The sequence below is a fragment of the Meles meles genome, chromosome 11 (genome assembly GCF_922984935.1).
Source record: "Meles meles chromosome 11, mMelMel3.1 paternal haplotype, whole genome shotgun sequence".
NCBI lineage: Eukaryota > Metazoa > Chordata > Mammalia > Carnivora > Mustelidae > Meles > Meles meles.
In genome coordinates this window covers 17,994,034-18,019,341 of record NC_060076.1, presented here as the reverse complement: position 1 = coordinate 18,019,341, position 25,308 = coordinate 17,994,034, and the positions used below count along the sequence as shown (strand labels likewise).

The window sequence follows — 25,308 nt, the reverse complement described above, 5'->3', positions numbered from 1 at the left end:
CTCTCACTCTCTCTGCCTGCTTCTCCGTCTACTTGTGATCTCTCTCTCCTTGTCAAATAAATAAATAAAATCTTAAAAAAAAAAAAAGGTCAAACTGGCTTCCAAGACAGGTGCGATAGAATAGTAAATGTGTGCTCAATGAAAAGAGAGGTGAAAGCTTGCCACTTGTTCCAAAGCACTTAGGGACTGAGATCAAGATGCTCTGAGGTTGTGATACTTGGATCTGTCCCTTCGTCTTCGTGTCTGCCGCAGGAGAGAAATGAACCCTTGGCCCCCTGGATCTTCATGTGTCTGTAAGAACCCAAGGGCACTTGGCACGTGACAACGGCAAGTTGTCAATTAGATGGATTAAATGGTATACGCAAAGCATGTTTATGGTTCACAAAGGATTACACCCCAGAGCTTATTTTGTTCTCAAAATGAATTTGTGAGCTATTCCCATTTTAAAGGTAAAGAAGTGGAAGTTTCGTGAAGCACATGGCTTGCGCAGGGCAGAGCCCGACGTGTTGGAGTGACTGGGGACTTAGAACGGTAACTCTTGTGTCACGACTCTTGGTGGGAAAGTTGACAGAGTCCCAAACGTCTAGGAATATTCAAAATTATTGTATACAATGACCGAGAAGCCCCTGGAAGAAATACAGTTTTCCAATGCCTAATTGCCACAATTGAAGTGAATTCGTTGTCATGTTCCAACCTCTGTTGGGGAAAGAGGGGGTTTTTGCAGGATGTAATTTACGGAGTTCACCATAGTTTTTTTTTTTTTTTTCTTTTTTTATTGGATGCCAACCTCCTGACTTTCATAGATGACTTGGAATTGCAGAAAGTGAATGATTTGCTCAGGCAAATTCCATTATCTATTCCATTGTACCTCCCAAGCTCTTTTCCTTTCAGGCTGGAAACACATTTAATATAATTTCATTTTCATTTCATAACTGGAGAAACTGAGTTCAAATTTTTTTGGCCTTAGAGCCTATGGCAAGTACTTCCCAAACCAAGAAGATCTGAATCTGGGATCTCCTGTTTTCTGAATAATACCATAATGCCTGCATACCACATTCCGGCTTTTATAGAGGGGATGTCTGAGTCATTTGCTCATTCTACAAATCTGCATACTTTCACCAACACATATTCTCCACTGGTGTTCACTCTCCCTGAAGTGTACAGGAATGATCCCAGCTCTCCAGAAGGATCTGGAGCAGCCCTGAGGACAGGAGTATGTGGGGAGGAAAGTCCCTGGTTCGTGGAGCAAATTTTGCCTCAGGCTCCTAGCATGCTGTCCACACGCAAACCTCACACAGCATATTTTTATCATGACATTATTTGAATATACTGGTAATTAATAATTTGTAATACCACTACTGCTAACTCATTTTGAGTTATTAAACACTTGGAAGGACCAAAAAAAAAAAAAGAGAGAGAGAGAGAGAGAACTGTTTTGCCATAAGGGGGAGCTTTTGAGTTCCATAAAGAGGGGGGAAGAAAAAGAACAAAAATATATTACATATATGTCCCAGTTCAAAACAGATCCACAAAGCAGCAAATGGTCAGACCCTTACCTGTGACTTGAACAGTATCAGAGAATTTGAATTTCTTAGGTTGAAAAAAGCAGGCAAATTAATATTTTTCTCTTTTTTCTTAATAGAAAACTACAATAATTTCTAACAGCCAATAGAATATTTTTGAGTATTCAGGAGTATTTAGAGACCTAGTTGTGCTGAGTGTAAGTTTCGGAAAGGCAAATGCCTTGGAAAATGCCTTTCCCCTGGTTGTTCCTGGTGATTCCATGAGGATTTCGGGGACAACATTTGGACTAGCTGAAGCCAGCACCACTGGGGGCTCAGGGAGGAGAAGGGCCATTCACCACTGCATAACTTTAAGGGAATTCAGAGCTGAGAAAAGGATAGGGAAGGCAAAAGCCAGGGGGGAAGGAGGAAGGAAAGAGGAAGAGGGAGAGAAAGGGAATGGAGAGAGGGAGAAAAGGAAAGGGAGAGAGAGGGAGGGAGAGAGGGAGAGACAGCATTACAAAAAATTCAGAGAATCAAGTTTCAAGACCCTTTCTGTGCTACAGTGAAGGATGAGGTTTACCAGCAGACTGCGAAGGGGATCCTGAGCAAAGACAGAGATTTTTCTCCCGCCAGGAGGAAAAAAATAATAATAAGGGGGGGGGGGGTTCTGAAGGAGGGGGGAAAAAAGCAAGCAAAACAAAACAAAAACAGGAATGTGTGTTTTGAGCAGGAATGAGAGCTGGAAGGACCGAAAGGGGGTGTGTACAGAATTTCATTAAATTGTTACTTTAAGATTGTCTTCTTTAAAAAAAAAAAAAAAAAGGGAGGGGGTGGAGAAGCGGGAGCGAAGGAGGCAAACGGCGAAGTGGAGGAAGGCTGGGTAGCTCGGCCTCTCCAAACTGATTGATTAGTCATGATCCCCGCAGTTTTAACAGGGACTCATTCAATTGGGAAGGTGGAGCGCTCGGGAGCAGATTAGCATACGCTTGTTTACTCATCTTCTGAGGGCTTTTTTCCCCCCCTCTTTCCTTTCATTTTGTGAAGAAGGAGGGAGGGGAGGGGGGACTGAGGGGGGGAGAAGGGGGCTGTGGCTTGTGTTATAAAGGACGCAAAAAATAAATAAATTAGAGCATCTTTTGGGGGGAGGGAATTAAGCGGATCAGTGTCTTAGAGGAGCTTTTTTTTAAATTTTTTTGAAGAGCGAGAAATCATATAAAATAAAATGAAATAAAACAAGGAGGAAGGCAACCAGCTGTTAGAGGGGAAAAAATAAGGCAGATAAAGGAGCGGGGAGAGAAATTAATTGCCAACCAGGAGGAGTTGGGCTGTATTTTTCAAAGGTGGGGGGAGTGGAGCACACACCTTGAGGAGGGAAGCGAGAAAGAAAAGAAAAAAGCAAGTGGAAGGGGGGGCTCGCCCAAGAAGGGTGAAGAAGCGAAGAAAGTCGAGGCGCCGAGGCTCCCAAAGCTGGCAGCTCCGGGCGGCGGTGCAGGGGCGAAGGGGGGGCGGGGGGGACCGTCGGACATGCGGCTCTGGAGTTGGGTGCTGCGCCTGGGGCTGCTGAGCGCCGCGCTGGGCTGCGGGCTGGCCGAGCGCCCCCGCCGGGCCCGGAGAGACCCGCGGGCCGGCCGCCCCCCGCGCCCCGCCGCCGGCCCGGCCACCTGCGCCACCCGGGCGGCCCGCGGCCGCCGCGCCTCGCCTCCGCCGCCGCCGCCGCCGCCGCCGCCGCCGGGCGGTGCCTGGGAAGCCGTGCGCGTCCCCCGGCGGCGGCAGCAGCGGGAGGCGAGGGGCGCCGCGGAGGAGCCGAGCCCGCCGAGCCGGGCGCTCTATTTCAGCGGGCAAGGCGAGCAGCTGCGCCTCCGGGCCGACCTCGAGCTGCCCCGGGACGCGTTCACGCTGCAAGTGTGGCTGCGAGCAGAGGGGGGCCAGAGGTCTCCGGCGGTGATCACAGGTAGGCGAGGGCGCCCGGGCGGGTGCCCGGGCTCGGGTGGCGGGCGGGTTGGGGGCTTGCGGGTGTGTCTGGGCGGGAGACTCCCTGGCCGGAGGCACCGAGACACCCGGGCGAGCTGCAAGCCTCACTTTGCCCCATCTGCGGAATGGGCGCACTGGGAAAGCTTTTTGCCTAGCCCCTGGGGAGGAACTCAGGGAGTGCGCCTGGCGGCCCGAGACCCGCACGCAGTGAGGGCTGGTCCCTGGGAAGCCTTGTGCCCCGTACCTCGTATATTGTGTTCTAGATGGTCCCAAGGACCATCTCTGTTTGGGATGGAGGGGAGGGTGACCCAATAGGGATGCATGCGAAAAGAGGCCAGGGTATTATTGATTTCTTTGACTTTTTAATGGAGGTGAGTCCCCCCCCCCTTCATTTGGGCCCTTTACCCTGAAAGCCTGCAAGAATGGGGTTGTTGTAATCAGAACGACTTAGAAGTCCTCGAAGTGCCCCAAAGTTGCTTTCTGCTTGATGCCTGCCTGTGGGATGCACCCCCTTCTCCCCTGCCACAAACACACAAGCACACACACACACCCCGGCATCCCGTCCCCTGGCTTTTAAAGCCCAATGCCTGTCACTCCGGGCTGGGGCAAGACCTTCCTAATGCACACCCAGCCAGTCTTCTCCAGACACGGCCGCGAAACGGGGCGCTTTCCTCGTTTGGGACTTTTACGAGCCCGTAATGAATTTGAGTTCTCCCTCTTCACCCTCCCTTCCCTGTTCCACAGCAAAGCCCATAGTGAAACCGGACACTTTGCAAGGGTTGCAAACCTTAGAAATGCTCCAATATCCATTTTCCCCCCTCTAAATGAATCTGTGGCAATGCTTTATTCAACTGGGCGGGGGGGGGGGGGCGGCAAGGAGGGGCGCGCTGGTGGAGAGAAGGAAAGTTTGCCTCTCCGGACTGAGACTAGGAGATTCCCTTCCTGCACAAACAATTTTGCCATGTCCTAGGACGTCTTAAAGTGAGAGTAGGGGTTCCCCCTTTGCTGCAGCCAGGAAACTCTTGGAGGCGGTTCGCGATCCCACCCCCTTACACACACTTTCTTCGAAGGGAAAGCTGTGAGTTCTTCCGGCAGTTCTGCCTCATTCTGTCTTGCTGTGGACCTTCTCAGATGTTGTGCTGACGCTCTTCTCCTTCCGTGAACCCCATTTCGGGGGACCCAAACTCTGCTGCTATACCAAGAATCTAGCCCCAAAGCTCCCAGTCTCCGGATCCCAAACCGAGAGCAAGAAAGTCACTTTCCCCCACACCTGACGTCATCGCATGCTGTTTTTTTTGTCTCTGACCACCCCCCACCCCCCAAGAAGGAGAGGGAAACTGAGCTCATTCACTGTTAGCTCCCAGGTCCTAGGCACCTGAAGTGGGGTATACTGTAGAATGGAGGTAAAGTGTTATTTATAATAATAACGATGATGGTGATAATGCAGGGCTATATGCTATGTTTACTTCTCTTTTGGAACATCGGAAAAGCATAGAGCCTGATGCTTGGAGAGGGTGGAAAAAAAATTAGTAGATCTGATTTTTCCTGAGCTTTACCTGTCATGCTAGTAATTTGGAATGCTTTTCCTCCAGAGGGGAGGGCCCAGGATTGTATAGGTATCATCAATGAAAAGATAGTAAATATGTTTGTTTTTTTTTTTAATAGTATATATATAACACCTGGGATTCCACAGGAGCCTGGCTTTATAAATGTCTATAATTCAGACAAGGAGCCTCTCTTCACACGCGTTCTCTTGAGCACTCATTCACTCTCTCACACAAAGATCGTGCAGTAAAATACTTTAATTGGATGGGGGATGTTAAGTTATTATTGCTTGTATAAAATGCCTGGCCCATTTTATGTGTGGAAATAACATTCTTCTCAAAATGAAAAAAAAAAAAAAAGAAGAAGAAGAAGAAGAAGAAGAAAGAGAGAAAGAATGGAAAGGCACTGCTCTCGTATAGTACCAGAAAGCCAGGAGCTTTTCTCCCGAGGATTCTGGTGGATTTTTTTCCCTCCCCTCCTTGAGTCTGAGCCAGAATTGGCGGTGTGTAAACACCTGGCCCTGAGCCAGAAAAGACTCATTCTGCGTATCCTCCACACGGTACAGACTGTTGGACTAAAAAGAACCTGCTTCTCCTTGAATTAAAAAGCAAACAAACAGAGGTTCTTTGCAGAAGCACTTTTTTTTCGGCTCCTTCCTTCGTCCATGTAAGTTCAGGCGGGGAGAGACAGGGCCTAGGTGGGCAGCCCGGACGCCCGGTGCCCAGCCACGACCTCCGGCGCCCAGTTTGCTGCCTGACCTCCGCTGGCCACCTCTGGCTGGGCGTCGCTGTCACTTTCGTAGGAATCCCTGGTCCCCTATCTTGAGAGAGCAGGCATCTCTCAGCGGGGAGCGCGCTGCTATTTCAGGCAGAGGGTTGCTGCCTTGCTTTCAGGCCAGGCTGCCTTACATCACTCTTTGCTGCGGGATTCAATTGGGTTTCGTAAAGGTCTAATTTTACGGTGCTGTTAACCGGGTCTGTCGTCTGGCAGAGGCAGGCCTTGCCGCTCCTGGTAGGCGGGCTGTGCTCCCAGATCCGCCCGGGATGCTATTTCTGCGCCGGTTCAAACTTCACTGACACCAGTTCAGACAGGCGTGCTCAGGAGAGGCAGGGGGAAGGAGGGAAGGAGCAGCGTGCTTCTGAAGCCCAGAAAACATGCCTTTTATTTTTCCAAAAGGGAAGAAGAAAAAATATATATATTAATAAATAAAAAGGGAAAAGCTGATGCAGGCAAAAACAAAGCCAAAGTTAGAAAGTGCTTGAGTCCAGGCTTCTCCCATGGACCCACCAATGATGGAGGGTCTTGAGAATTGAAGAATCCTTTAAGACTACAGGGAAAGTGGTCCTCAGGGGTTACACACACACACACACACACACACACACACACACACGCACCCCAGTTCTCTCTGTAGTCAGGTAGGGAGACAGAAATGGGAGGGATGGGATGGGATGCTGGCTGACACAGTTCCTGGATGGCAGGAACTAGGTTTTAATCTTAGGCACGCGGCCTTCTAGGGCCTTCCGCACCCCACGGAGGAGAGAACATGTCTAGTAAACAGCATCCCCTCTTCCCGGTCCCCGACCCACCACCCAGGCCCAGCCTTGCCTTCACGCACAGCCATTTGGGCTCCCTTTCAAGTCCGGGATGGGGGGCTTTCTTCCACACTCCTTTGCTTTTGTCCCGTAGCAGGCAGGATCCAGACCCCTGCCCCTTATCCCCAAAGGCCCCGTCCCCAAAACCCTCCAGTCTAAAGAAAGAGAAAGGAGAAGAAAAAGAAAACAATAGACTCAATTTGCTCCATCGAGCAGAGGCCCGGAGCAGCCGTTAATCTTGTTAAAGTTTCTCCTGACGTGTTAGATAAGTGAAATGTGGACCCCACAAGTGGTGCCCTCCTCCCACCCCATCCCTTCCTGATCCAGAATTCCTGCTCTGAAGGCGAAAGGGATTTACCTGAATCCTGTCCAGCACCTCTGCTTGCCACCCTTTTTTTTTTTCTTTTGTTCCAAATGCTGGGCTGTTGAGTTTGCTGGCTAGTTAGAAGAATCTTTTTATTTCCTCCCTCATACAGCCCCCACTTCCTACTACCCACCCAAACCCCCCAAAAAGAGTGCCGGGAGTTTCCCCACTTCAGAAGTGCTGGAATAGGGCGGCTGGGTTTCAGGGAGTCCCTCTATTAATAGGGGTCTTCCCCAGACTGTCGAAATTACATGCAGGGTCTAGGATATTGCAAGGGTTAGAAGCCAGTTTCAGCTCTCAGGTTACCTCCGTGAGAATCCACCTCTGCCCGGAATTGGCTGGGTGACCTGGGGCAAGCTCGTTGACTCCCCTGGGCTGCAGCTTCATCTACAAGGTGAGGATAGCAGAAGTACCTGCTCATTAAATGAGCTCACGCAGGGAAGGTGCTCAGCGCTGGACTTTGGTGGATCGTAAGTTCTCCATAAACTTCCCTCGTATTATTGGACATGATTTCCCAGAGCTCAGTCTTACCCTTATGGACTGAGGACACCGAAAGGCAGGAAGGAAAGCAGCTCTTCCTGGATGCTTCCGAAGGGGCCACACACCGGGCTACATACCACCCTTGCGCCTGCCTGCGTGTTTCACCCTCACAAACAGCCTGGGAGGTGGGCTTCGCCTCCTTTATTTTACAGATGAGGTCATGAAGTCTAAGACAGCGGAGGTGACTTAGTGCACAGACCCACAGGCCGTCAGAGAGGCAGAGCCCAGATGTGAACTTGAGTTTTAATCATCCATTCCCTCTTCAGCAGTCTTTCTGGGGAGAGAAGAAACAGCTCACATTCCCTTCTTTAGCCCTGCTGCAGAATGTCCCCATTCCTTTCTGCGTTTCTGGGTGCTGACCATGCCCCTGCAGATTAAAGAGGATAGAAGATGAGTCTAAGTCTCACGGGGAAGCCTGGCTTTGACCTAGCAGGTCTGTTTCTCCTTTCCCGCCAGATTAGGCAGACTGGCCTTGGATTATCTGTTGCTGCTTCCCCGCCCTGTGATTTGAATCCGCTCATTTTTGCAGCTCGCTATCCTTTCGTTTCCTCATCTGTAAAATGGGGATAGTGATCCCGGGACACTGTCATGAAGTAAACATGCAGAAAGTACCTGGCACAGTATCAGCTCCTATTAGGGACTCGGTCAACAGTGACGGGATCCAGTAAGTAACCACATTCCCTTTTCCAGTTTGCTAACTTGGCCTTCCGGAAGCTAGGCCTGTTTGCACTGTTAGGGTGTCCCCTCTGGAGTTACAGGGGAGTTTATCTAGAGTAGACCCTGTATCTCAGGAGACAGTTAGACAACCCCCCCACCCAAAATCCCTTCCTTGCACTTTCATTTCCTCTTCTTTGACCTACTTGGATGACCCCTGGTGGTAAGAGCCAGAGGAAGTCTAGAACCACTGGACCAATGAATAAGAAAACCAGTTAGCACTGAAGAGAGTGTGCACCCTGGGGAACAAAAGGCAGACAGTGGTCATAGTGAGGTCCAAGTCACAGATCTACTGTCACATGCCTCTTGGATGCCCTCAACCTCTCCTTTTCCCCATTCACGTGGCCGGCTGGGGTGACGGAGTCTGCATCACCCTCGCTCCTCCGCAGGGAGGAGAGCAAGCTTGAGGCTCAGAGGTGTGCAGCTTAGGAATGTGGGTCGTACGCTGTCAGCCCAGCATGGACTGGGACAGGCAGCTCACTGTGCAACAGGGAAATTGAGGGCCAGGGTTATACAGGGGCTAAGAATTAAATTATATTCACAAACTGTGCCTTTTCAAAGGGGCCTGGGAGACTATATCGTCCAGTAGTTCGCAATCCTGGCAACACTTGGAATTATTAACCTTTCAAACTCCCCAATGCTCGGGCCATATCCCAGGGATGCTGATATCAGGGGTGTGGGTTGGCCTGGGTGCTGGTGTATTTCAAAGCCTTCTCAGGTAACTTGGAAGGACCACCAGTGGGGAGAATCACTGATCCAGTTCAATGTCTCCTTGCTCTGCAGGAGGGGAAACTGAGGCCCAAAGGGGAAGTAGCATTTCCCAATTACTGAGCTGGTTAGTGGCTACGACTTCAGAGAATTTTACTTGTCTCCATTCTGAGTTGCCAAACACCAGAAGGGACCCTTCCTTCATTTGCAGTTCCCCTCCCCAAACCCCTGGGTGCCATGGCCCTGACATTCTTGTGTGTGAAACTACACTCTCTCCATCAGGGGTCACCTCTAAAGTGCTAACACACCTGTAGGGAGGTAATACTGAGTTCTGTGCATTTGATTTTAAATGAAACTCTCCAGGTGGCTGGGAGGGGAGCCTGTCTGAGAAGGAAGGGAAGCTCATTTCCGAGGCATTCTCCACTTTGCACTGGGTTAGTTCATAGGAAGGAGTATGTTCCTTTTGTTTCAGAGCCTTGCCTTTGACACTACTCTGAAACCCAACTAGCTGTAGCTGTCTCGAGGAAGAGGAGGGAGTATCCCTAAGTGCTCTGGGTAGGAGGACCCCATTGACAGCTGGCTTGTGCCTTGTGGACCTAAGGCCAAGAGTTCAGGAATCCAGCAAGCGCCTGTCTCCCCACTCAGCTGGTCCCCTTCCCTTCTCTTAATGATCCTGTCTCTTCTTGCTGCACAAAGGCTCTGCTTCATGCCTTGATGCACTTACTGGAAATACTTAACTGAGGACTGACCTGTGGATCTTGGCCCTTGGCTCCTTTGAAAACCTGAAATGGGGCCTCGGGAGCTCTGAGTTCAAGTACTGGTTTGGCCTCCTGAGCTGTGGGACCCAGGGCTCAGGGGACAGAATTTCCGGTGCGGTTACATTTAACATCCCCCTGTCACGGGTTGTCGCAGAAACCTAGAGAGACAGTGGTGGCAGAAGCTCTTGGCCAAGATCAGAACCTGGTCCACATGTCTGCCGAAGGAGGAGGGGCTGGGAGGTGAGAGAAGTGAGGAATTTGTGCGATCCAGGTCATTCCCGGAAAGGTGCCTTCATTATCCTCATTGACACTGCAGATGATAAGTAGTAATCGAGTTAGCAGATCTTTTCATATCTGTGACCTCCCTGGAGCCCTTTGACGTTGGGCCTTCACAGGTCCATGGAATCCTACTGCTTACTTGCTGCGTGACCTTGACAACTGCTTATTGAGCCTCCGTGTTCGCAGGGTGCACAAGGAAGGGCTGGGTCTTAGGGACCCCCTGGGGAGATGCTGAAGGGCAGGTTTCTGCCCCTGCTCCCCCTTTAGACTCTTCTGTGCAAACTGTGCACTTCTACATGATTCCATCTGAAGCAGTGGGACAGAGTTGAATGGACAGGGAATGACATGGAAGAATTATTGTTAGTTCTGTTCATGTGTGATAATGGTAACGTTAGTGCGTGTACTTCAGGCCCCTAATCAGTTAGAAACGCATCCCCAAGTATTTATGGGTTAAACTACATTATATGTGTTTTGTTTAAAATGCTCCAGAATGACCCACCCCCTCCCCCCAAAAAAAGGTATGGTGGGTGTGCTAGACGAAAGGAGATCAGCCGACTGATAACAATTATTGAGAATAGGTGATAGAAGTGATGGGCTTCAGTACATTTTTCATGGGTCCCTCCAGGTGTGGTTAAGGATTTCCATAATAAAAAGTTAAAAATAAATTAAGAGTTTGACTGCTGTAGGAGGTGTTGAAAGTCTTAGATCCCTGCGTGTTCTGTGAGCTGATAGGTGTCCTGGTACTGAGGTGCCAGCTTGGGGAGGGTCAGGGACACTCCCAAAGTCACACAGAAGTCAAGTGAAAGTCCCGGTGCAGTCCAGGCTTCTGACACTAGGAGCTCCCTCTGCCCTCCTCTCTGCAGTCTCGAGAGCTCAGGTGGCTGACCATCCTGGGAGAGCTGGGGAGGGGGGGGCTTCCCAGTTGCCCCTAGGAGGGGCTGCTGGAGCCCTGCTGGGCAGTAAGAAGCTTCTGAGTGAGGACATTCTTTGTTGTATAGAACCATCTCACATGCTGGGAAGCATTTAGCGTCTTGATACATGCCCAAGAAGCCCCCAGGATCTGCAAGTCATTGTGACAGTCCAAAGCATATTGTGACAATACACACACATACACACAAACACACACATTTCCACATATTCCTATTTCTCACTTTTCTGGCTCCTCATTTCTCTCCATCTCCAACTGCCCTGGGAACCTTCTAGAAACCTCTCAAGATCTGGGGGAATGACCTACCTCTATCAAATCTCAGGAGAAGTTGACACTATCACGAAATAGGGGAAAGGAGCCTAAATTTAGCAAGGCAGTATTTTGTAGTGGTTGATCATAGGATGCCAGAGTAAGATGGCCTGAGTTTGATTTCCCAACCCTCCCACCTGCTAGATGCATGACTTTGGGCAAGTTACTTAATGTCGCCAAGCTTCACTTTTCCCATCTGTGAAATGTGGATAACACTGGCTCCTACTTCATGGGGTTGTTTTGAAGATTAACTGAGCCTCCATGTGGAAAATGCTTAGTAATGGAATCTAGACCGTGGGTAAGCACAGTAAACGTTAACTCATGTTGGTGTTATGTGTGACCGACCCTTGCCACCTTGCCACACGTTAGTTCTAATTCTCTCACTAACTCTGAGTTGGACAGGCCTATCTCCTTTGGCACAGCCTGGGATTGCCTTTCCCTTCCTTACCAAGCGGGAAAGATATATTACTCTCAGTCTTAACATCAAACAGAAAGTTAAGTGAAAGGCAAAACTGTAAACACTCTATTGTTTCGTATTATGAAATCATGTGTCCTCCTGGTAGAGAGGCTAAGGAATACAGATCAAAACAAAGGATGCAGTAAGAATGTGCCCAACCCCTGCCCAGGCATCAATCAGCAAGTCATTATTGAGTTCTTGTTACATGCCAGGTTCCGCGTGGGGCCCTGAATCCAGAGCACTGAGCATATGAGGAAGACATCCCTGCTCTCAAGAAGTTTGTGTTCAGGGGTGGGGGAAGGAGGTGGACACAGAGGGTAAATGAGTGAGTGACTATATCACACATCGACCTGCGCATGAAGGAAAACAGAGAAGGAAGCCTGGGACGCATTGTAGGTGCGGGGTTGCAGGAGGAGTGAGATTTAGTTGGGTGGTCAGGGGAGATGGTAATGAGAAGTGCCATTGGGGAAGTCTTGAGTAGACCCAAGGCTATCTAGAGAAGACCATGGTGTAATGGAGAAGGAAGAGCCATGGACTAGGAGTTAGAAGGTGTCAGTTCTAGACCTGCCCAATCATGAGCTCATTGTGTGACTTTGGACCAGTCACTTTCCCTCTGGGGGGCCGATTTTCCTCATCTGTACAGTCGGAGTAGGGATGAATTTATCTTTGCCATAGAGACCCTCCTAGCAGAGATCTTGTAGGATTCTATTATCCTAATCGGGACTGACCTAAGACAAAACTGTAAACTGAGCAATAATTCCAGTTTTCTTCCTGGTTTTGGTGCGTTTTCCTCCACTAGGTGGTGCCTATCCCCCTTAAGGCCCGGGTGCCCACACACTTTCTGCTTCCTCGCCCCTGGCAATGCTCATTCTTGAAAAATGACCCGGTATTCCTTCTTGCTTCGGTTTCATTGACTGACAACAACTTAGAAGGTTGCTCTTCCACGGACATATATGCACTTTGATGTCTCCCCAGAAAGCTTTATATCAAAAAACACATTACTAATGCATAGAATTTTAGTCAAAGACTGACTAAAGACATTATTTAGGTAATATTGGTACTTCCCAATAGCTGGAAGGCATCTCAGTCATTTTGCTAATAATCACTGCCACAAATACCCAAAAGCTCACTGAGTCACCTTTCCAGTGGTCACTTACTTGGCTCATGGTTAAATTATTCACATTTCATAATTTCTTCCTATGCAAAAGCCATTTCGGGCAAGTTCCTGGGCATCATGGTGGCTACTGACCCGTTAGTCTTGCTTTTCATGTTAATCAGATTATTCCATGAAGTGAAATACTAAAACTCTGTGCTCTGTGACCGTCTGTTAGCCTGCTTTCCTTCTGCGAGCCCTCAGCTGTCATCGATGAAGTACCTCTTATTCCTTCTTGTCCCCCTGCTTCCTCTCTCTCTTTCTCTTCCTCACACCTAATGCAGTTTCTTTGTCCACGTAGATTATTCTTAAACAAGAAAAATAGCATTTGTTTTTCAATATAATTTGCTACAGACCCAGGGTTCATGGGACCTAAAAGAGTAGAAGTGACCCTCTTTCAGTTTTAGAGAACCAGAAAAGGTCTCAGGTTCCAATTCATTTGGAGGAAACCGAAACAGAGAGTCTAGAAGGTGGGAGGTCACAGCTTGGCATCCATGGATGTAATTATGGGGAGTATGTCTAGCCTTTTGCCTTCAAGAAACTCATGGTCTAATGTGGGCCTTTCCCCTTGGTCATCAAAGAAGTTACTTCCGTATCTGTCCCATTCCATCTTAATTCCTGTTGCTCTGTCAACATGAAATGTGGCTGGATAGAATATAATCATATGTGTTTGTAAGAACACGTGTGACATTATAGATATTTCAGCTACAAAGGCTGATTTTAAAAAATGGAAAATGATATGATAACAGGTCAGTCAGATACAAGATGGCTTTGTTCTAAGAGATGCAAAGTTCTTGGGAAGAGAACCCAAGAAGTGAATCCAGACTATATTGTTTTGTGAACTGACAGTTGATGGAGTCCCCAAAACCAAGGTTGGTGAGTCAGAATGATACATCAAAGCCATTCTTTCCATAGATGAGAAGCTGAGGGTAGGTGGGGGAAAGACTGGTGCAAATCACTGGGCAAGCTGGATAAGGTCTTCTTGTCCTCTGAGTCTTAGGCCAGGTCTCTGTCAGCTTGTCCCCTGACTTTGCATCCTTTCCCATCAAGTAATCACCATCTCTCTGCCAATGAACTGCATTTATCTGCAGGTTCTTCTGGACTCCAGACTCCTAGAATCACTGGACATGTTAACATGCTCTTCCAACTCAACATGTCCAAAGCTGAATTATCGTTTCTCCACAATTCCTTGTGTTCTCGTCTGGTGTCACCCACTCTAGATAGATCACCCACCATACTTGGTCATCCATTTCTGTCTTTCCCCTCTTCCTGGCTTAGGTCTCCCTGCACCTTTTGCCTTGACTCTTTCCCTAGTATTGTAATGCCTGCCTCTCTGAGCCTCAATTTCCGCTCTGCACTCCTTCAGTCTGTCCCCCATCATCCAACAGTGTTTTCCAAAATGTGAATCTCTAGCTAGAGGCCCTTTATCTGGCATTATCTGCAATTCACCCCAGATACCCTAGGCTTTCCCCCCACCACATCATTTTCTTTAGTTGGTGTGTTTCCTATATGCCCCTATGCCATTTTGCAGACTTCTTCTGCCTCTGCGGGGTCCTGCTCAAGGTTCTCTTCTTCTGCAAAACCCTCCCTGACTCTTCCCCACCTCTAATCCATCCTTCCCCGCTGTAGCCTCTGCAGACATATACCAAAACACCTGGAGCTCTTTATTATATTGAATTGTGTGCCTATTTGGGGATATCTCAACATCTCCACTGCCTAGCACAGCCTCTGGCTTATAAAGGTACTATGTGCATTTCTGTTTAATGAATGCACGACTGGATTGGAAAACCAGCTACATGTCTAAAGATTCTGAGAGCGAGAGAACTCGGGAACCTCAGGCATGTTGCATTACGTAACCGAAGCACATGACCTAACCCATGCGTCATACTCAAAAACATTACACAGTGGTTAATTCCATTTCCCCTTGAGCGAAGCAGTCAGAAGGGAAAAGAAATCTGGCCTTTCAAAACAGAGGGGGGAGGGGGCAGTGCATTTCAATCCCTCCTCAACTCACATTTCGTCCTCTCTAATCCAAGCCACATTTTAGCCTTGGTCTTCCCCCTCTCAGCCCCTTGCCTGTTTGCAAAGGATTTGTTTTGTGTGTGCACCGCAGCCCATAATCCCAAGCTTTGCTCTCCTCTCAGATTTCCCCCTCTCCTCCTTATCAGGTTCTTACTGGGCCTTGAATACCCTGGAAGTCATATCTGTTGCCTGGGTTTTCATCCTTTTCCCTCCTTCCTGATGGGGGGACCTTTCCATCTGCTTCCCTTGATCTTGTGAGACCTTGTGGTGACCTCAGGATCTGGAATCCTCTATCTGCTGTTTGTATACCCTTGGGAGAAAGTACACATTCTCAGCAGTAAGAACAGTAATAAAAGCAGCAAGCTTATAATGAGCCCTTACTATGTGCTGGCCTGTGCTGAGTGCTACGTTCGGAACCCTCTGAATTCGGTTGAGAGCGTTACAGGACTTGCTGAAGGCCCCACAGCTGAAGGGTGGTGGGACTGGGGTTCAAACTCAGGCCAGTTTAATTTTATCTTTAACCACAGGCTTAGAGCATGGCGTGGAACACAGTCATTGTCTAATAAATGTTCCATGAGAGGATAGATACATGCATGGATACATGGATGGAGGAAGGAAGGAAGGAAGAACCCAAAGGGGTGCCCCTAGTGACTAACAAAAACATTTCGAGATTGGCTGTAGAATGAAAAGGGCAGGAATGAAAGGTGGCAGAGATGGAAGGAGAATCTGGATGAACATTGGAAGGTTTCAAAGACAGTGGCTAAGAAATCTCTTTGGGATGCAAAATATATTTTATTTGCAAGTGACTTTTGAACAAAAGTCCATTGGCATCCATGAGAGCATTTCTCACCTGTAAGTAGTCTGCTGGGAAATAGACAGTGACTTCAAGGGTGCTCCCTGCCAAAAACTTTTCTGAACCCCTTGTTTGGGGATCATAGCTTAGGTCCTTTCCCCAAGCTCTGCTCGACAGAGACCCACCGTCACCCTCCAAGGAGCGGCCTGGTGCACCCTGAGCTGAATCTGGGCTGTATGCAGGTGATCTATGAGGTTCTGAATTGGAGAATGACCCTGGAGTGGCACCGCTGATTTTGTGGTATGTTCTCACTGGAGCCGATTAAGACTCTCAGGATGACGCCTTTCTAGAACAGTCCCACTGGACCGATAAGATCTGATCCGCTAAAAACAAACACCGCCTCTGGTTCATCCCTTTCCCAGAGATGATTCCATTCTGCTTTATCAAATGTGCTCAATATACAGATGGAGAAACTGAGGTCCAGGCACGGTAACTTGTCAAATTAAGCTGATTTGATTAATGCGAGGCAGCAATTGGCAGCGAAATCATAACTATAATTCAGATCTCTTGACTTTCAGATCAGTGCTCCTTCCACTGGATCACTTTAATTTCCTTTGCAGGAATGGTGGGGGTGGGAAGGATGACAGTTACATCTGTGGGTTCACATTACTGATGCATTAGAAAACATCATACAGCTGTTTGGTTACTTAAGCACTTCTTATGTGCCAGGCTCTGTTCTCAGCATTTTAAGAGGTTCAGTAGGAAATGGCAATTTATTAGAAGTAAACCAACCAACCTTCCTGCCTGCCTTCCTTCTACGCAACTATCCATCCAACCATCCAGCCATCCATCCATCCATCCAAACATCCATCCATCCATCCATCCAACCATCCAACAACCATCCATTGATGGCACCCTTTAGTCTCTGTATATTATACATTGAACCAGGAGGGAGGGACTAAAAAGAAGTACAGGGAGGGCATAGTTCCATCCCTTGAGGAGCTCCCAGTCATAGCAGCGGAAGCAGACTGGTAAACAGATACATAACATCATGGTAACTGCTATAATGAAGCAATTAATAGCGTCCTGGGGAAGCAGAGAGGCAGAAACACTATGTTCTTGAACACCCATGTTTATTACAGGGCTAGAAAGTGCTCTGTGCTTCAGAGGCCTACGAGGCCTCTTCCACCTGGAAGGGACAGAGACTTTCTCGTGAAGTAGATGGCATGTCTGTGCACGTGGAGTGTGTGCTTTTCCCTGCATGTGGGTCTGTTGTGGATGCCATTTTAGATGTAAAACCATAAATCAAATTAGAACAATAAGCACTTTTTGACTCATGTCTCAGCTGAGGACATTGGCCCGGAGCAGCTTTGAGGAGCAGGACACTAGGAAATGATTAGACAATTCCATCCATCACCATCCGAATCAAGTCTAGCAGCCCCTTACGTCCGCCCCTCATCGCATTTATCACTCTGTTGTGTTTGCCTGCATGTATGTCTGTCTCTCCCCTTCTCTCCCCAAGCTCCTTAGGGGCAGAGACCATTTCTGTCTTCGTCTCTGTTTATTCCTTGCCTTAGCACAGCACCGGCCCCACCCATCCGTGCTCAGAACACTTTGTTGAGTGGACTCGAGATGGCTTCCAATATGGGGGAAGATGGGGTGACTGGAAGTGGGTGCCATGAAGGAAAGGAGCTTTGAGAAATGACCTCACGCACCCTCGTAAGGGCCAAGCAGTGAAGGCAAACATGTTATGAATGGCACCAGATGTTAGGTATTTCCTCATCTCTCTGGACTGACCAAGTTACCTGTTTGCGTTCTTCCCACCCTTCCCTACCACTCTGTCTCCCTTACTGTGTGCTGAGCCAGCGTACCATTCTGTAAGCTTGAAGGACTTTTCTCCATGGTTTCCCATCAGCTTCTCCATCCCTGGAGAGGGATGGAACTGTGCGGGATGTGGCCATGCTCCTCCTGTGACCCTCACCTGTGCTGTGCTTTGGAGAGCTCTGTGATGGCAGGAATCATATCTGCTGGGCTCAGGGCACCTTCGCAGGGCCTGGTACATGGCAGCAGTTCCATAAGTATTTGTGGGGAGATTTCTGGATGTGTAAATGATGTGAATTTAGAACACATCTGGGCCAGTTCCCTCAGGTCTGAGAGGAAGAATCAGGTGTCCAGATGGGGCAAGAAAATTATCCCAAGTTCTGTCCCAAATTAGAGCAGAGGAGCAGTCGAGCCCAATTTTCCTGACCATTCCTTCCATCCTGTCCTATTTTGCTGAGATTTGAGCTTGGCCCTCCGGAACTTGGTCACACAAGTTTCAGACCACCAAATCCTGCAGCTGGATAAGACCCAAACTATCCTTTTATGCCTGAGAAGTCTGAAGCCCAAAGAGGGGGAGAGATTTGCCTAGGGTCCCACAGCTGTGGCAGTGATAACACCAAACCTTCCAGAAAACCTCTGTGTATTGCCACATAGCCAACCAATATAGAGTATGTGCTTGACGCTGTTAAAGATACAGTAGTGAGTAAAATAGAGCAGGTCCTTGTCCTCATAGACTTTATACTCTTCTGCGAAGAGAAAGACAATAAATGAGTCAATAATTGTAAGGTCTTGTATATTAACAATGGTGAGTGATAAAAGTGGGTCGTTAGAGAAGACTGGAGTAGAGGGACTTTGGTTTAGGTGATCAGGCAGATGTTTGAATGACAGATGATAAGGAGTAAGCCATATAAAAAGATAAATTAAGACCATTCCAGGGAAAGGGGGAGAGCACAGCTAGCAGGCAGACCTTAAGGCAGGGAGAGTCAAGGATGCTGAGAAAACAGGTGTGTAAGCCACTGGGAGACAGGTGTCCATGGCTCAAGGCAGTGCAGGTCATGGAATCTGGATTATAATCCAGATGAACTAGGAAGTTACAGGATATGGTGATCACTCTAACCTTGAAGTTGAGAATAAATGACATGAGGCCAAGAGTAGAATCCCAGTTATATCACGGTCAGAGTGTACATTGATTATTGGTTGTATTATTTTAGTGATGACTTAGTATTTTAGTTAATATCATTGCCATGCATTTCCTTGCTAATACCATTCCCAATTAAAATATCTGAATAGCATTGATATCTTAGATCGACAGAGAAGCAGGGTTTTCTTGAACCATCTGGGAGAACATGGACAGATTTATGAACCCTGAGACATTTTCTGTAAAAATTTGAAGGCGTGCACATTTTTCTGGAGAGAAGTCATCAGTTTCATAAAGGGGTCTACGGTGCCCAAATGATGACTTAAATGACTAATAGCAGGGGACACATGAGGTCATTTCCTGAAACCTGTACCCAGCTCTAAAATCTGAACACTCCAGGATATCTGTGAAAATGAGAATGTTGATGTTGAGTTGTCATATCAGACTGAGGAATTGCACTTTCCTTCATCTGTATCCTTATTGATGTAAATAAAATTTAGGGCTTTTTTTCCTCAGAGAAGAAGTTAGTCTGTTCCTTAGAAATATAATCTACAACTGTGTTTATTCCAACTCTGGTCTGAGTTTCTCTAAGTTTTAAAATAGGCAAGTACACTTCAAATGTAGCCTGAGGTGGTCCTAACCATAATTATTCACTGTGGACTTCACCCATGAATCTGCAAATCCAAATATCCACCCACCCTTCCGTCCATGCATCCATCCATCAATCCATCAATCCATCCACCCACCTCCCTTCCTCCCTCCTTCTCTTCCTCCCATCTGTGCAACCATATATTCAACAACTCACTCAACCATCTACCCACCTCCCTTCTTCCCGTCCATCCGTCCATCCATCCATCCATCCATCCTCCTTCCTTTCATCCCTCTAACCTTCCATCTGTCCATACCCTCCTCCATCTACCCTTCTACCCGTGTAATCTTCCATGTACCAGGCTGTGTGCTAGGGCTGGGGCAAGAGTTAGAAGAATCCAATTCTTATTCTTAGGCCACTCTGAGTCCTTGAGGGGAAAAAAAAAATCCCCTGAGATACCTCTAGGGAGTCCTTTGCTCCTACTAGACTACAGTTTGAAAACTCCACTTTAGCAGTTGAAAATGACTTTGAAAACATTCAGCTGCTCTGCTTGCATAGTTACATAATTATAAGTATTCCCAGTCGTGCTCCGGATCTACTTCTAGACTACTGGAGGCTCCTTTATCAACACTAATATTTTAGATCAATAACAGCTTCCACCCATAGGTCAGCAGGTGGTGGAAAACCAATAGAGAATGTGCAGTAGTAGCAGGGATCTTTGAAAAAGGGCAGGCTTCATAAGGGGAACAGAGAAGGGAGCTGCCAGTCACGTCGCTCCTGGGACTCTCTTTGCCCACAACCCCCAAAGCCCTTGGATAGTGATTCTGAGCCTTCAGCCTCCGCGTGAGCCCCTGGACGCATGAGGGAGCAGGAAGCCCTCGTGGCATGGGGTTGTTTCAGTTTCCGAAGCGTTTTCGACATGTACCTATCATATTCCCACTCGCCTTGTAAAACAAGCATTCTCATTTAATACAGTGAGGTCTTTGTATTCTGAACAACAAACACATGCTCTAAGGCTCTCGGACACAACCTGCCTTTCTCTCCAACACCACCCCCCTCCCCATTCTGTCCGCCCGTACAAAGCCCAGTGTCAGCAGAAATATCTGTTTACAAACAAGGGCTCCAAGAGCATAGTATCAGGAGCTCAAGCGAACCTCTAAGGTATGTCCCCAACTCTGCCCTTGGCATCCCTGTGAACAGTGTATATCACTGGCAACCGCTTTCATGGAAGGCTTTTCTGCCTTTCCATCTTTCCAACTGTCTTCATGTCTGGCTTCCTCTGTCTCCTTCCTCTTATTCATTAAAACCGTGAGGAGCCTGGACTGGGGAGGCAGTCGGGTGCTGACCCGGGCTTTGTGGATATCTGGAAAACAGAGCCCAGACAGGGAATGCTCGCAAATGGTGAGACGAGCTCAGACACTTCTAGCTTGCAGTGTCATCGGAAGCAGAAGCTGATTGAAGAAGGATTCTCAGTTGGGTGGATGTAATAGTCACATGATCATGCAGATCTCGGTCCTTTTTCATTGAGTATCATGATTATCAGTGGCTGAAGGAACTCTTTTGCCTCTCTCTTGAACTTGAGTCTACCATAGCTCCCCATCACCTATACATAGTAAAGAGAATAGCTAACACAGTGAGCATGTAATATGTGCCAGGTACTATTCTGAATACCTTCTGTGTTTTGTCTTTAGTCTTTGCAGTGACCCTCTGAAATAGATACTATTCCAGTGCTAGGGTTCCAGTTGAGAGAATTGAGGTACAGGGAGGTTAAGTGACCTGCCCAAGGTCACACAGCAAGTAAAAATTGCAGAATCAGTTCTTAGATTCCCTCTTCTAGCTACTCCCCCAAATACAATACAGATCAAGTTGGAATTTCTTAGCCCCACATTCAGCTTCTTCCCTAAACATTGTTGCTTACTGTAATTTCTGCTTGTTCCTAATATCTCCGTTTCTCAAACTCGGCACTGTTGATGTCTTAGTACAGATAATTCTTTGTTTCAGGATGTTTGGTACTGTAGGACACTTAGCCTTGACCCACTAGATGCGGTAGTGGCCTCCATCCCCCCAGTTGTGATGATCAGAAATGTCTGCATAAGTATTACCAAATGTCCTCTGTGGGGCAATATCTCTGCTGGTGAGAACCACTGACTTACATGGGTGTTTTTGATTAAAGAGAATGTGTTCCTAGAACACATATCGCCACCTCCACGCTCTTTTCACATTTGGTTTTCCCCTTGACCTTTCAATGTCCTTGGCCTCCTCCCCATCAGTCTTGTCTGTTCCAGAGTTTTTCAGTACCTCGGCATCTTGTATAGCCAGAGTGGAAATGCTAGCCTCTCTGGGTTACGGATCTGTTTTGTTTTTATACTGTTTTGTTTAAAACATGATCACCACCTCCAAACTTTCCATTTAAAATCTCCTAAAGCTTGCACAGCAATCTTGACTTAAAAACTCAATCCATCTCATGCATTCGGTGATGTTTCTTGGGTCAACCATGTGTCATGTCCCAGGCTAAGCACTCAGAGTATGAAGTCAAGGAGATAGACTACCTGTATCTGGGGAGGTTATGTGATGAGCTAATCTGAGCAGAAGGGAAAATTCAAGATAACTCTGTGCCTTCTCCCAGAGAAGAAGGTGGGGAAACCAAACCCCAGAAGGTTGGTGGTATTTGATCAACACCAACCAGAGACCAAGCTCAAGGCTGAACTAGATCTTCCTGCACCTAGTGGAACAAAATTAAAATTCTGAGGTCCCAGGGAGATCTAACTACCATTTATCTTTCTAGAGCTGTAAAGAGGTCCCTCGGGTTGAATCATGAGGCACAATTTTCTGGTGGATATTAAAGCAGTAGGGGGAAAAAACAATAGAAAATTAGTATCTGAAAAAAATTGTCAGCCTTCTCTCTTCAAAAGGTTGCTTACACTCCGCATGTTCCAATATAGATCTTAAGTCTGAATAACTCCAGATTGCCCCATGAGCACTGGGCAGGGAGGCATGAAGCATGAATCCTGGCTCTTTCTGCAATATGACCCTACTGATGGGAGTACCATATTCCCAAGCTAATGAACCCCCCCAGCCCTACACATGGACTCTTTTTCAAAACCACCAAAGATGCCCTGTTGTCCGTGGGATGAACTTCAGGTCTCTTGGCATGCCCTTCACAGTCCTTGGAGCTGTAACCTCAGGCAGACTTTGAAATTTCATTTCCCCCGGCTACTCTGTGCACCCTCAGTTCCATCAAGAACAGAGGCCTCTCCCCATTTTCAGAGCCCCCTTCCAGGGACAGCACAACTCCCAGTCTTTTCTCATGTTCGGTCTTCTTCTGGAAGGTCTTCACCCAGCCTCTCCCACCCAGTTCCTTTTCCTCCTGCAAGGCCTCTATGCTACTCATCTAGGAGTGGCCTTCTAGTCTCCTCCAAATCAAGTGTTCCTTCCATTGAGCTCTGTTTGCTCATACTTCTATTAAAATTTACTCTGTTATACTTTATTTATGGAAAATTAAGAACTGCCCCTTGTCCTCACACAGTCCGTTTTCCCCTAGCTGGGAAGCCTAATTTAGAAGTTATGAATGCAAACTCTCATGTCCGATTACCTAGGTTCCAATCCCACCTGTGTTACTTGCCACCGAGTTACTCAGGCTTAGGCAAGTTTTCTGTGGTTCTCTGAGCCTCTCTTTGTTCATCTGTAAAATGGGAATAATAATTCTGCCTCCCTGCTTGGACTGTTGTGAAGGCTGCCTGAGCTAATCCACACAGTTGACCGCAGTGCCTGGGACAGAGCAAGTGCTAATCCCGGATGGCACCGGCCAAGCAGAGCAGAGTGAGAGCCTGCCTGTCTGGCCACGTCCCCTCCTTATCTCATTTTGCCATCGTGTGCCCTGCCTGAAAGGCTCACCCCTGGCCAGGATGAGATGATGGCAGGCTCACCTGAGAGAGGAGCTTTTGTTTCCAGAGTTCAGCCCACACTGTCTGAGATGCATTTTTACCTAACTTGCTGTGGGTCTGCGTCAGTTATGAAATGTCTATCATTTGGCTCGCCCATGTGGGAACCTTCTCCATCCCTCTCAGCTCCTTAGGTTTGGCTACAGGTACTCAGCGACCCTCCTGGTACTGTCTTGTAGATGAGGATCTAAGGTCCAAATGTGGACGCATGGCTGACTCGTCTACTAGGTGCAGCTGGCGTAGTACCTGAAAAGCAAGGTACTTTTAGGGGCCAATAGAAATGGCTTAGTTTCCTTGACAATCACAAGAAAATAGTCAATATAATAATGTGAATAATGATGAATCCAGCCTCTTGATTGTATACATCTTTATGCCACTGTAATTGTAAAATATAATTCTATATATTTATGGAGGAAGGGGAAAGTGCCCAGGGCCAGGAAAGTCATGATGTGACCCTGGATAAAAAAGCATTTGCCCAAGATCACTCATATGTTAGTGGCAACCCGGGGCAAAAGTTCATGGCTTAATCACTCCCAACTTAGAAATCTTATCCCTTCATTTTTCACAGAATCCCTAGATATGAATTCACTATCGTCTTCTCTTTTCCCCAATGAGAAAGTGGACCAGAGAGGGGACACAAGTTGCCACAGGTCACACAGCTAAGTTATGCTCTCTTGACTCCTCATTATTACTTTTAGTATTTCACACAGCCAAACCTAGTGACTACGAATGCAACCCCCCATCATACAGATGGAGAAGTTGAGGTCCAAGAAGTAGAAGAGGCTTCTACCCAGTGTCATGAAGGTGCCACTCCTGCCCCCAGTCAGAGCTCTCGTTCCAGTGCTCTAATGATGGTTTGAAACTTCAAAATCTACTCAAATTGGGTATCCTTATAAGCCTTGGGCATATTTCTTTCTTTCTTTCTTTCTTTCATTTCTCCATATCTACTCATACATTCAACAAATGTATACTGAGTGCTTATGTTTTGGGTATTCTACAGAAGGCTCCAGATGCAGAGTTGGGGAACAAACATGGGCTCTCCACCCTCTCAGAGGCTCACTCTTTCCATCCGTATGAATAGAATCATAGTTTCTATTTTTCTTCTTTTAGCGAGTTCTGAGAAAAGCAAGTGAAATAATTAAAACTCTTTGTACTCTTTGGAACTTCAGGGAAAAGTGACTGTATGAAGAAATAGTTAACTGATTTTAGAAGAAATTTTTCTTATATTTATTCATAGAAAAAGTAAGATATTGGTTAAGCAGTTGACTTTGGAGGTGGAGCTGGGTTCAAATAATCTTATTTATGTGATTACAAGTCAAAAGACCTTTGCCAAGTCAAGGAAGCTGAGTCTCATTTTCCTCATCCATAAAATGGTACCAAGAGAACTTATAGTCATAATAATTCAGTGAGATGATGCACATAATGTCCTTGTCCTTGAACACGACACATCATAAATGTTGGCTCTCTACTTCTCAGTAAGTTCTTGTGGCTCCAAGTGGCATTAGAACAAATCAGAGTAGTGATCCTAGGGAAAACATAAGGAGGCAGGTGTGATGATAATAGGTATTCCTGACTGCATATTATTAATTCTTACTATAGCCACATTGCATCAATAGGAGGACCAGTACTAGCATTAGGGATTAGCAGTCTCTCGCAAGAGGATATATCCTGTGTCTGATCATGCTCCATACCCTGAATGTCTGGGTTGAACTTGCTACAGTAGACGTCCTATGAAGATGTGTTGAATGAATCAGCAAATGGCCAAGTGGATGAACCAGCCAGGACCAGGGGACATTAACATGGGGCATAGAAGAGCCAGGGATAACGCAGTCAAAAGCCTCAGACTTCTTCCCAGCTGTCTTGGCCTAGAGGGCACAGAATAACTCTGTGGGACCCTAAAGACCAGATCCTGGAGCAGTGGGTGGCAAGGAGAGGGAGTTGGTTTTGGTTCACTGAAGGAGAGTATTGAGAAATGCTCGAAGGGTCAGAGGCCTTCTTCACATGGCACAGAGTTTTCTAGTTTTGAAATATGAATGCTCTCTTGTCAAGACGCTGTACAGGTGATTCAAACTGGGTTTGAATGCATGATATAATGACCTTTGAGGGAACCTCCAGCCCTGATGATGTCTAATTCCATGAATGATGAAGGGTAAGGGTTTGGGAGTACTGTGAAGAACATGG

At 47.3% G+C, this 25,308-nt stretch overlaps 1 protein-coding gene across 1 annotated transcript in view; it reads left to right on the top strand.

Annotated features, from left to right (window-relative positions):
• The first annotated feature begins 2,705 nt into the window (after nucleotides 1–2,705).
• Nucleotides 2,706–25,308, top strand: part of PAPPA (pappalysin 1) — a 239,657-nt gene continuing 217,054 nt past the window's right edge. The window contains exon 1 of the mRNA XM_046023823.1: nucleotides 2,706–3,456. Within this exon, the coding sequence (XP_045879779.1) occupies nucleotides 3,030–3,456 (427 nt within the window). The 5' untranslated portion in view covers nucleotides 2,706–3,029. The remainder of the gene's footprint in view (nucleotides 3,457–25,308) is intronic.